Consider the following 13,142-nt stretch of genomic DNA (forward strand, 5'->3'; position numbering starts at 1 on the left):
GCCCGGCCCTCTGGAGAAGTCTAGAAGCGACCCTTTTTATGGAGCTGGAAGTCCAGGCTGCAGAGTAAAACTTTGCCGTTCCCCTCCGCGATTCCCACATGCAAGTTGATAACGTGAGACCGGCTGCTTTTCCTGTTGCTGCTGCTACCTCGGGGGCTGGGGGGCCGGCGCTCTCCTCCCCCACCTGCTGCTGTTCCCTTTACCCGGCCCTAGAGCTGCTCAGTGGGTCTGCCTGGCCATGTGGGGCTAGGAGAGGTGCGCCGAGTCTCCACAGCGTGAAGCAGTAAACATGGAAGCGGCGTGCAGACCCGACGGCGGGGAGCAAAGCCATCAAGGCAGCGGCATGGACGCCCCTGGGGACGCTTCTATGGACTGCTACTTGCGATCTCAGGGCTTGTACAGAAAGAGAGTTGCCAAGGATGGATCTTGTCTTTTCAGGGCTGTGGCTGAGCAGGTAATGGCTTGCAGGAACAAAGCTACTTCGCATGAAAGCATGGGAAGTGGATCTCGTGAGTGGGTGACAATTGGTGTTAAAATGCAGACAAGTATAGGTTAAGGCTACACAGGCATGTGCCAGGGGATGAAAAATAATCTATCTTGTGGGTGAGAGAGAGAAGTTCTGTGTGCGCAACCACCTTCTGTCATCAAGAAAGTATTACCTGTTCTGACCTTCCGCTGCCACCTCAGAGCTTTTCTTCCAGTGTAAGAAGCTTGTTTGGATACAGCTGCTTTGTGTGAGACTATTTAGGAAACAGAATTTCATGAAGAGAGCTGAAAAACCTTGTTCTTAGTTTTGTTCATTAGTTTGCTGTAGAATTAGAGAAAGTGAGTAATTTATTTTCAGTTCTTCCCGTTGAATTCCCCTCCCCCATTTCAGTGTTAAAGGAAAAAAGTGACAGCGTCATCTTGTCTTAAATGCAAGCCAACAGCAGTGGGAGCTCTGGTGCTTCTGATTGTGGGAGTCCAGATTCCTGTGCTAATGATACACAGTTCACTTTTTTTTTAATTACTTTCCCCACTGACTTTAAGTTCAGGCAAGCAACACTATTGATCTGAAGAAGAGGGGCTTTATTTCAAGGAAATAAGCAATGAATATACATGGATATTCTGATATTTTTAATTAATATATATAAAAGGTTTCTCCCATGCTCTGGTGTATGTAGAACTTTTTTTTGACTATTAATTAAATTTTTAACATCCCATTCTTATTTTATTGAAGCAAAGGTCTTTAATTCAGAGTTATATACAAACTTGGCCTAATCTTCATGCAGAAAAATAATGAAGTGATTTGAATTCAGAAGTGTTTTAAATTGAGGGTAGTGTGTAAGGATTGCAAGAGATGCTGCAGCTTAACTTGTCTGGAACTTCCCTGTGTTGTAGTGAGGATGCAGACAAAGTCACGTTGCAGGTAACTCTGAACCTGTGATGGAAGCAATATTTTTCCAGTAGCAATTTGAACAGGAGGTGGAATGCAGGTGTCATACTGAGATCTGAATTCCTGGCTTCTGAACTGGTATTTGGGCCACAGACCTACAGCTCTTAAAGTCAAGAGAGAGTAAACCTGCACTCCCTTAGATTGGGTTGGATTTCATCTGAACGACTGTATGCTGGGAGTTGATTTCCACATGCACTCGTGTGGTAACTTATTACTTCAATTAATTCCTTTTCAACGAAGTCCTTTACAAAGGAGTTGTTTAAAGAGTGATGACAAATGCTATTTGTTTTGCTCAGTAAATCCTCATAAAATTTAGTAAATCTGTGAATTGTGCAGTTACTTAGTTTTTGCAGTTTTCACCTGCATAGAGATGTTGTTACTGAATGAATACAGATTTTAAATATTCTTACAAGTAAAACTAGAGTATTTCCAAGCCTGTATTTAGTCAGAGGTCATTAATTATTAGTGACCTGTCATAAAGACTCCTAAGAACCAGCGTCACTTTCTTTGTTTTCTCCCTTTGTAGGTGTTGCACTCTCAGTCTCGGCATATTGATGTTAGGATGGCTTGTGTAGACTATCTTCGGAAAAATAGGGAGAAATTTGAAGCAGTAAGTATTTTTGTTTTCTTTGTGAGCATTTAAAAATATTGTTTCTTTATTCCTTGCACTTTTCTAAGGTATAGTCTGCTGTTTATGGCGGTATTCATCATTGCTATATACTTGATGCTTTTTAAAGCGAGTGCTCTTTAAATTACTTGGCACACGTGTGGTAGTAATTCATTGTCATAAGCCCGGAGAAGGACCTGCATGCTGCTTGGAATGGAGGAAATGTGGGGCGGGAAAAATTTTTAATGCTCATTAAAAAACTTTGTTAAACTTTGTAGTGGGGCTACCTAAATCTGGATTTTGGTTTAATGAAAGTCATAAAATATTCTTGCTATGCTATTTAATTGCTTACAGAGTACATGGGATTTGGCTGATGAGATTAGTTAATTTGTTTCAAGGTCCACAATTTATTAGTATTGCCACTGTCGTTTTTTTTTTTTAAAACACTTTTAATGGAGTTCTCCTTCATCAACCATGGACATAAAGTATGTTGACACTGATCTAAATTTGGCCAATGTCCTCGGTGTTAATGTTATAAAATCCTTTTTTCTTCTTTTTGAAAGAACAATCATAAATAGTGGTGCTCCTGTTTGTGTTTGTATGTGTTCTAGTGTATATACCATTTAACTAATTTCCAGGATAGCCAAACCTGGAGTACGTGTAAAGATTTGTTACGAGAGGATTGTTACTCAGCTCTTTTTCTGTTCTAAATTTACCTGGACCCAAAATAAAAAAGGCTGTTTTAGACGCGCATTGGCATAGGGAAGAGGAGGAGAGCAGGAAGGAGTGTGTGTGTTTGCTGTAACTTCTGACAAGGTGCTCTGTGCTCAACTATTAATGTGGAAGTTGTGAAGAATGAATGATATGAAATACAGTGAATCCCATGGGGAGAATGCAGCTCTGACTTGCTGTTTGTTTTCAGTCCATCTGAGGACTAGACAACTCTTAAGATTTCTCTTCCCCCCCCCCCTTTTTTTTTTATTTTTCTGCTACCGACTTTTTACTCCCTTTCTTTCCAGAATTACCGCTCTCACTCCAGTGTCTGCTTCTCCACTTCTGTTTTCTTGTTTCATTGTGTAGTTTTTGGAAATACAGTGACCCTTCTTGGCTCTAAACGTGTGGTGTTTCCCCTCCTCAGTTCTGTCATCTCCGCTGGGTAACTGTTTTGTCAACCCTAGCTGGTCTTATCGTCTTGGTCTCTCTCCTCCAAACTCTCAGATTCGCTGTACTTTTTCCTCAGATATGATCCAAGTGATAATGCTTCTCCTCTAACCACTTCTGAAAAGTCTCTTTTTGGAAAAATTTATAATTTTTCATAATAGGTGCTTCATGTACAAGGTCAAGCAGTTTCATGTCTGTTCTCATTTCCCAGGGTTCCTGCTCCCTTCGGTACCTCATTTCAGCTCTGCTGATCTTTGCTCCTTGTATTTCTTACTATACTTCATGTTTTCCATTTGGACTATTAACAATGTTAACTTCATCTCTCAAAAGGACCCCAAAAACCCCACAAGAAACCAACACAAGCCACAAATGCCTCTTTCCTCAGTTCAACTATTTACTCATCTGCCTTCTTATTAGTTATGCTCGGTTGATGTGCACTGGTGGTACTCACTGGAGTTCCGCTTCTGTCTGTCTGTTGTAACCGTTTCAGCTTGGATTTCTGTCTCTTTCATTCCATGGGTAGTGCTGTAACCAGTTTCAGGTGACTGTGTGTAACCGTGATCTTCATTTTCATCCTCATCCTTTCCAGAAGTGTTATCTTTGATTGCTGCTGTCTTACATTCATTCTCTTTTTTTAACTCTTCAGTTTCCTGTGAGAACTCTCTGGTTCTTCCTTTCTTCCTCTGTATGTTATCTGTAGGTCACTGAATTTTGGCACACACAAAACCTACTGTTTATGATAATGTTTTATTGATTCACTTTTTAACTTCATACCTGATTACTTCTGTCTAAATTAAAAATTCTGGCCAGACTATTTGATTCTCCTCATGAACAACACTGTCCAGCCAGGTTCAAAATGGCTAAAAAGTGGAACTTCTAATCTCACTGCTCTGGCTCTTTTTCCCTTATTGTCTTGTTTCTTAATCACTGTTGGTAAAGAGGCCCTCCAGCTTGTAGCCTAAGTTTGTAATGGGCATTACTTATTTGTTCGGACCTCTGTGGGTATTTCCTCTAACTAAATCAAGCAGATTGTGTCTAAACAGCATTTTTTAAATACAGCCTGTCTGTTGGCCAGCATGGCTGAAATGCTTTGAAGTTAACGTGTCTCAGTTACTGCAGCATCTTTCTTTGGCCTGGACCAATGTGAATTTGGCCTCTTCATGTGTGTTAAGGAGTGCAGCTGAAGGATTACATTCTTAGCTTGGCGCTCACAGTGTAGCTGCCCAGTTATTTGCATCCTTTCACTAAAAGTAAAAGCAGTTTATTTGAAGTGATACAGAAAAGAGCAAAAAGTGCTTTATGATTTGCCTATACTATATTTTATCGCTACTTGAGTAATACAGAAATGTGACTCCCATTTCCTATTGTCCATTGCTGCCTGTTCCTTCCAAGGAGACAGTTGAATAAGCCCACATATGCTCTCTCCAGTGATGCTGTGCACATCTGGGAGGTATCATCCATATACATCTGCTTGACAGCATCTTTGGTTTCCTTCAGATTTCCCATGTAGCTGCTAGATATTTTATTTTTTGTTTTGTTTTGTATTGCGTGATGACTCCAAAAGCTGTTTATGTTGTTATTTTCTGGAATGCAGACCTGTGTGCTTAACCGTTTGTTCCTTCGTCTCTACATCACTTTATATTTAGATTGTAAGCTCTTTGAGGGCAGGATAGTCTTAAACTTCCAATGGTACATTCCCGTTGGTACAGTGGGTCACAGACCGGGAATTCTATGCACTATGCTAATAAAAATAACTAATTATTACCTTTTCTTTTTAAAAACAGTTCATAGAGGGGCCATTTGAAGAGTATTTAAAATGTCTGGAAAATCCACAGGTATGTTAAACTTGGTTTATAATAGAAAGCAGTACTTTTTTGAAGTTGTTACGGAATGACATGTTTTTTTCTCATTTTTTGACTGAGCTTAAGAGGTCTTTGAATTATGTGAATATATGCTTTTATGCATGTACTCCCCATTGTAAAATGATTTGGGGAACATTCTTGTACCTTGGTCTGAACATGTTATTCCTCAGAATTGTATCCAAACATTTCTAGCCTCTGCAAATGCCAACAAACATAGCACGGGTAACTTTTTCTTGAGGACAGCCTTGAATAAAGGTCTAAAAGTAGGTGAAGAAAAGACAGTTACTGATGTAAGGGATTTTTATGAACAGTAGCTGCAAGCTCTTACTAATTTTGCTTCAAGTCACTATCTTTGTATTATATTCTCCCCACCACGAAATTTTTTTTTTAGTATTTTTTTTAGAGACTTAACAATTTGTGTAAGCTGTGTGTGTGTGAAGACTATCTAGTGCAAAATCTGTTAATTTTTCTTACATGTTCATACATACATTTTATTAAATTTTCCCCTCCTAGAAATTAAAGCATGACTTCTATTTTTTTTATCCCGCTTTGCCTAGAGCGTCCCTAGTTTGAATGGCTAACCAGATGGTTCTTTATTTCAGTTTCCAAAATGAATGGTGAAAGGGGGGGAAAAGTGGGTGTTAGCCTATTCTGCTTCTGTCTTGCTTTGTTTACTCCAGGATTTTTAATTGCAAAGCTTTGTGAGTCAAATCCTGAGGTTACATGCTATGTGAAATGGTAAATCATGCTGTTTTCCAGTAGAACTTTAGCACTGTGTGTATAGAAAACGTCTTTTTCATACATCTGTTAATGTTCAAAAAGTATTTTTGAAAAATAATACAGTAGCTTTTTTACATGATAATATAAATTAATGTAAATTATTCTGGATTTTAAAATTGTCATGAGAATTTAAAAAAATGTTTTAAAAAATCAGACTGCTACAAATTCCTGCCCCAAACTTAGAGTTGTTTCTAATTTAGTAAGAATTTTTTGAAAAGACAAAAATGAAGTAAAACAAACAACCCCAAGAAAGATATAGTCACCTCATATTGGAGCACGGTATAGCAGTTAAACTGGTAATGGAAGCAACAGCTTTTCTGTGATTTGAGTCTGGGTTATGGTGTTACTGACATTTCACTGTTTAACAGCTTTAAAGGGCAGATATTTGGTCTTTCTTCAGGTGTCGATAGTTGCATAAGAAATGCAACTATCAAAGTTTATTTTGGCTGTTTGGAAGGGGTGTGTCTGCTTCTGTTGGAGCACTTCACAAGACCATGTCAGGATACTTGTATGGAAGTTACCTGCGTGTTAGGCATCAGAGTTAAGCCTCGAGGTTCTTTTTCCAGTTCATCTATAGCTAAAGGCCCATAAAACCAGACAGTTTTGAAGGTAGAGAGTAACATTTTTAAAAGCACTTGGTAATTCTGACACTCAGTTTTTTTCAAAAATCACTTTGGAAAAGCTACACTGCTGGTTGCCTAAATTTAAGAAGAGGAAAAAAAAATACTGTATCACATCTCAAAATAGCACTCATTAATGATAGATCTGAATTTATATGATTGTTTTGAGTTCTGAGTTTTCATATCGATCTATTTCTAGTTTGTAAAAAAAAAAAAAATCACTCTAGCTTGTACCTCTTAACCACTTTACTGAAATACTGTTATTTTGAAAAAACCTTCAAATACAATCAGACTCAGTGTTAATATATTTATTTTCAAAGATTTCTTCATTCTCTTGATGTACACATGAGGAAGTATATAATTGTTTCAACTTGATTTTCTCTTGTTTTTTTTTTAATACAGGAATGGGTTGGACAAGTAGAAATAAGTGCCCTTTCTCTTATGTACAAGTAAGAAATCCTTTAAATATGTTTTATTGAGATCAGTTCAATTATGTTAGTCAATCAGTTGGACTAGCAGATGGAATGTATGTTATGCCCTAGTTCTCCAGAAAATTACAAGTATGCTTTGAAAATTGCAGCTGTCGAGGTATTAAATAAAAATAGAGAATGAGCTTTGAAAATGACATTTAATCTGGGATTTGAATACAGGTTTGCGGTAACGTCGTGCAGCTATCCTGCAAAACTAATTGTGGGTAGAGTCATGCACTTTGTATTTTGTTAATTTACAAGTCTTGATTTTTCTGTTGGGTTTGCTTTTCTTCCAATTTCTCTCCAAGGCTTCAATGTGAACCCTGTTGCTGAGCCATGGGCTGTACCCATTTCTTTATTTGTACCTCTATACAAATGCTCTGATACAGCTTGGTGGTGCAAGTATTGTAAGCCATATGCTAGAAAGCTGTCCTTGCACCTCCCCGGTAGGAAGTCATAGCTACAGAAATAAGAGTATCTCGAGGTCTGTTATAACTTGCTCTCTTTTCTATATAAATTTTCCTTTTTTGCGCTCTATCAGTATAGATAGTATGAGTTTGTCAAGGGCCATAGCTTGAGCTATGCTTAAGAGAAGTTTTGGTATTTGTGCTTAGATAAACACTCCTCTTGGTGACGAACAGTTTTGATGTGTTTTCATTAAATGAAATCCTATACATTAATCTACCTTCAAAAAGTAACACAAAACAATAGGCCGAGTATTTGTCTGCTTTCTAATTACTGTGCAAGAGAAAGAGCAGCATCTGCTCTTAAAAAAACAGGTATTTCAGTAAATTCCAGTTAAAATTCAGTATTTCAGAATGCTTACAGTAAATTGATGACTTTGTACTTTGACTCTTGATGAGACAGTTGATAAGAGGAAAGAAACAAACTATTAAGTAGTGCTTTCAGGTACTTAGGTGAGTGCCAGGTACAGGGAAAATGCATGAAATTCTGTCCTGCATTTTGTGTGGTTAATGGGACAGTTCAGAGATGCACGTGCTGCATGGGTGGCAGAGGACTGAGCTGAAGGTCAGAGTAAAGTTTGGCTCCAGGCTTCAAGAGAAGGTCTGATGAGTAGATTGAGCCATGCTGCAGAGGGATGTAACTGTTGAAGTCAAAGAAATTGCATGCTTGATTACATTGAAGCTGGATGTCTGTGATCTTCTGTTTGTTGTATTTCTGGCCATGAGAAATGTGTTCTTGTGAGATAGAAGCAGTTTATTTTGAAGCCATGATATGTTGGTATGCAGGACCAGAGCTGGTAAGTGAATACAGAGACAAATCCTGGCTGATAATAGTATCTTTAAAATTTCCATTGGTAGTATGAGGAGGCTTGTGGCATAGCTGCAACTATATGCAGTGTTTCACCGCAGAGTTGGACACACAGGAATTGTTACTGCCACACTTGTTTTGGGAAGAGTGGCTTCTGTTAGAAGGCAGCTTAGAGGCTCTGGGAAAATAGGAGTTGTGATGGAGGTGAGGGGGAAGAGTTGCTTTCCCTCCTGCATGCTGGCAGACTGAAGGAAAGCAGAAGTACGAATTTCCTGTTTTGTGCCAAGTGGAGAAGTGAGAGAGTTTCAGACTGTTCAAGTAGAGGGTAGGAATAGGTTTTGGTTATTTTTACTCTTCCTGTCACAAGTATAATTTGATTATCTGGAAAATTTTCCTTGCCTCCTCAGGTGCATTTCTAAGCTATGGAATTCTTTTCCTCTTAGAAGTGCATTTTCTGAGTTGTTGTGGGAAGTTGGGGAATTTTAATCCAAAAGCTGCACCTCTGAATATACTAATAATTTTGCAAGACTAATAAAACTTCTGCTTGTGTGAACAGGGAAGAAATTCAATGTAGTGCTAAGTTGCTGAGCAGAGAATTCAAAGGGAGGATTATAGATAAAAGAGAGAGAAAGAGAAAATAATTCACTTTAAGACCATGACAGAGATTGATTTATAGCGGAAAATAGGTAGCAAAGATTGATAGTCTTTCAGTTTTCAGGAAATAAACAAATAGTACGTCATGTCAGTATCAGTTGTGAATTTTCCTGTATTTGTCTCTTAATATCCAGTTCAACTTTTCTTTTGCTTTTTAATCTAACAGGCTAAAGAAAGAATTATAAATATGGAATGTAAATTCTAAATTTCTTTAACCGTACTAACTCAACTCTTCATTTATGGTATTTTTAATCTTGTTAAAAGCAATGAGATACCCAAAGTTAGCTTTCAGTGATTAAAAATTTTCTAAACCTGTTTTGAAAAACTGCACTGGACTGGTGCTCTGGACGATGAGCACCGGCCAACACTGCAGTGGCAAGCTATCTGCTGGTTCGGTCCAACCTCCCCAAAAGTTTGTTTCTGTTCTCTCAGTTGAAGAGACAACAGAGGGCTTTCCTTGCTAGTGTAAATCCAGCAATTCGAGTCTAACAAACACAACATAGTGTTAGACTCCATCTTCACGGAGCCCTTATGCTGCAGGAAAAGGTTCTTCTCGCTACATGTGAAAAAACTGAGATGTGGAGGGCATGATTTTCAGAGGCGCTGGGCACTTGGTTACAATATCTGATCCTCAGGCAACGCCTGCTGATGGTCTGTTGACGTGCCCCTTGGCGTGCTGTGGCAGCAGGGTCACCGTTCTGAGGCGGAAAGGGCGTGAACCCTTCTAAGCATGAGAGCTTGGTTTAAGAGGCTGGGGAGCTTCTGAGCACAGACACGGGCTCTTGTGTTAGCTGGCCTCCCTGTCCAGAAGGGTTCTTGCCTGTGTGTAATCAGTCTGCTAGTACAGATTCAGCCATTGCTCACTTTCTGGAAGCTTAGCCCTGTTTCCTGTCTCTGGTCATAAAACAAACCTCCTCTTTGTTCTGGTGGGTTTCCAAATGGCGGTGTGATGCTTTTCTGCAGGGCTGGGGAGCAGTCATCTCTCTAGAGACAGCTCCAGAAAGCAGCGTCTGGAAATTCAATTTACTTGGCATGGGCTCTGTGCATACTGTGGCAGCACACCTTATTCTAGCACATTTTTTCATAGAAGTAAGCCTTTTTTTTTTGTCATTGATAGTTGTACTTGTCTTCAGTATTCTTACCCACGTTTTCTGTTGTTATGTTCTTTGACCTTGACTCGAGTATTCCAGTTTTCATTGATACTAATTTCTAAATGAATTCTGCTTTTTTTTTCAGGAAAGATTTCATAATATACCGGGAACCAAATGCTTCTCCTTCACATGTAACTGAAAATGGCTTTTCTGATAAGGTAAAAAAAAGTACTTAAGGCCATTGTGAAAGGCTAAATTAAGACTACTTTATAAACAGCAAGTAGTTCCATGTGAGTCTTGTTACTCAACACAATGAAATGTTCTGAGAATGCAATTTTAGCAATTTCTCTTATATGTATTTTAGCTATTCTGTTAATACATGTAGCACTTCTTAAATAGATGGTCCATATTTGGGATGTGATATCTCTTCCTAAAGAGATTCTGTCAAAGGCAATTTACAAGTGCTTACTCATAGCTACCTCTGTCTTATTCTTTTTGACTTTTGGTCATTTTTTTTGGCATAAAGGACATCTGCTAAACATTTTAATTGTTTTATTGATACTTTGAGATCCTGTGAGATAACAAAGTGCGTTGGTACATTAAATTGAATTTAAAAGGTAGTGCTCATACGAAAAATCAAGTGAGATGCCAAACCTAAAATATCTGTGTGGTTTTCTTAATAGGTATTGCTGTGCTTCTCAAATGGAAACCACTATGATATTCTTTACCCCATAGAGTATTCAGAAAAGGCTGCTCTCTGCCAGTGTAAGTATTACGATGGCTAGTTAAAAGCATGTATTTTTACCAGAAATCTTAAAATGATGACCATGAAGTCTCAGGAGGACGCTCTGTATGAAAGTTGGTTATCATCATTCTGTAGTAGCTTGGTTTTCTATTGAGTTGTCAATGACTATGATTTTTTTTTTTTTGCGAGAGCACAAATTCATACTATGTCGTGATGCTTGACAAAGCATCTGCCTCTGAATCTGGGTGGTCTAGTGTAAATGAAATGAAAAAGTTGGTGTATTAATTTATAATCTCTTTCATTGTCTTTGAGCATTCTGGTTTTAATTTTCTATTTCAGACTGTGTTAGCAAACTAATTGTTTATGTTAAAATTATCCTTGCATGTGTAACTTGTCACAGAAATTACAGGGGTTGCATGTGCAAAAAGTAACTGTCTTCATGGATTATTGTTTTCTTCACTAGATCGTGGAAATGCCCGGGTTTGTGTCACTGTGACAAGCCCTATAAGGATTCGGATTCTCCATGAAATCTCTGCCTCTGTGCAGAGTTACAGGGCTAAGGCTAAGGCCAAGTCTGCCTGTCAAGGGAGCTGATTTCTTACATACCCGTTGGGCCATAGTAGCCGCAGCTGGTTTTGCTTGTAATGCCTTCATTGTTTCAGTTAACACATCAGAATGCTCGCTTCTTTCATTGAAATGCATCTGTCATGATGGTTTAAAATCTCATGTGTCTCGTAACTGATTTTGCCCTTCCACTTCCTCCTCCTCTTCCCCAGCTCTGCTGTATGAGTTGCTTTATGAGAAAGTATTTGATACAGATGTGAAGAAAATCATAGCAGAACTTAGTGCTGTTGGTGCGACGGAGGAAAGTAATGGTAGCAGTGAAGTATCTGCTTCAGATTCAGAAGATGACAACTACAGGTAAAAGGGATTTAAAAGTTAACGAAAGCTGCCCGCGAGCAATACATGTTAAATGAGTTTTCTGAACTTCTGGTGGATAGAAGAACCTAACAGGGTTGAAAATCTTTACCAATTCCTAAGAAAAGAAAGAGGTAAGGTTAGAACTTGCAAGAAGGAAATGTGTAATCTTCACTGCACCGAAGGACAGGGTTCCACTTCCTCTGGTTTTCCTTCAGTCTAGGGAAGGGGCTCTTTTCTTAACGGAGTATTGCCATTGCAACATGTCCCTCTTCCTGGTTAAAACAGCAGACTCCTCTGGGAGAACTGCCAGTGTGCCAGTCCAGCCTGGTGCACTCCATGAGCATTACTTGGCTCGCTTGCGGCTGAGTGGAGTTACAGGAATGTAATCCAACTTGAGTTCCTTCTGCATCTGGCGGATGACATGCCTGCTTGAGGTGTAGCTGCTGGAGAAATACAGATGTAGCTTGCTCCGTTTTGATCCTTGATTTGTGTGAAGTGATCATATCCGTGGGTTTGTATTCCTTTTGCTGGACCTGAATGCTCTAGCTAGCTTTGAGATTTTGACCTACTGATTCCCTTTGCAGAGTATGTCTTTCACAGCGCCATTTTTGCACTTACATATTGGCAGGTTTTTTTTGTATAATATTTTTTTGAAACCCTGGCTTGTGTGAAATTCCATTGAAGCCATGGGGATCGTGCTGTATTAAATGCATTATGTCCCCTCTTCCCAGTGAACATCTTAAATATCTTAAAGCCCTTTCTGGGGGCTCTGCTCTAGTCTGTGTGACATGTGACAGAAGACATTCTTTGGGATGTCAGGAGCTGGTTTTTGTCTCAAGCTGAAAAGAACAGAAAGGAAGATGATGGAAAGAAAACCAAGTTCTGGGAAAGGGATTAGCTTCCTTTCTTGTGTGGAAAAAAAAAAAACCAAAACGAAAAAAACCCAACAAACCACCCTGCTAGGGAATATTTCCAACTAAAATACAAAGTATTTCTGTCTTGGGGAACAATTACTGTAGTTAAATGTCAGAGTGGAAACCTTCTTTATTCCTTTCTGTGCTTGGAGCTTTCCTGGGCTTCATATGCAGTAGCATTACCCTGTATCTTGGGGATTCTTAAGAAAATACACCGCTAACCTCTGTAGCACCTTTGGAAATTAAGGTCATATACTCACTGGGGACTATCAAGCTCAAATTCTTTGATTTAAACCATATGTCTTATGATGCAAGAGCCAGTATGTGCGATTTTTTGACCTAGTTAACCCAAATTGCAAACACTCTGCTGTGTTTATGAAGTCTTAAATTTTTTGCTTGTCTTCAAATTAACTTCAGCTTGTTTCATTACCTAATTTTCCAGAAGATCTTTTTCATTTTATGAATGTGAACTTTTCAGTTATGTTGTTATTAAATGTAATAGTTTATTTTATTTTTTGGGAGAAGTTAATGCTGAGAGTTGCCCACAACTGCTGTAGGGTAAATACTTTTTTTTTTTTTTTTCCTCCTCCGCGTAAATTAATTTTCTAGA

The 13,142-nt window shown here is 38.7% G+C and overlaps 1 protein-coding gene across 4 annotated transcripts in view; it reads left to right on the forward strand.

Moving 5' to 3' along the window:
- Positions 1-289: 289 nt before the first annotated feature.
- OTUD4 (OTU deubiquitinase 4) overlaps positions 290-13,142 on the forward strand; it is a 29,894-nt gene continuing 17,041 nt past the window's right edge. For all 4 annotated transcript variants that reach the window (XM_010138453.1, XM_010138455.1, XM_010138452.1 and 1 more), the window contains exons 1-7: positions 290-454; positions 1,962-2,045; positions 4,988-5,038; positions 6,868-6,914; positions 10,098-10,170; positions 10,636-10,717; positions 11,474-11,618. In XM_010138453.1, coding sequence (XP_010136755.1) covers positions 290-454; positions 1,962-2,045; positions 4,988-5,038; positions 6,868-6,914; positions 10,098-10,170; positions 10,636-10,717; positions 11,474-11,618 — 647 coding nt within the window. The remainder of the gene's footprint in view (positions 455-1,961; positions 2,046-4,987; positions 5,039-6,867; positions 6,915-10,097; positions 10,171-10,635; positions 10,718-11,473; positions 11,619-13,142) is intronic.

The sequence above is a fragment of the Buceros rhinoceros genome, unplaced genomic scaffold, assembly GCF_000710305.1.
Source record: "Buceros rhinoceros silvestris isolate BGI_N320 unplaced genomic scaffold, ASM71030v1 scaffold14826, whole genome shotgun sequence".
NCBI classification, from domain to species: domain Eukaryota; kingdom Metazoa; phylum Chordata; class Aves; order Bucerotiformes; family Bucerotidae; genus Buceros; species Buceros rhinoceros.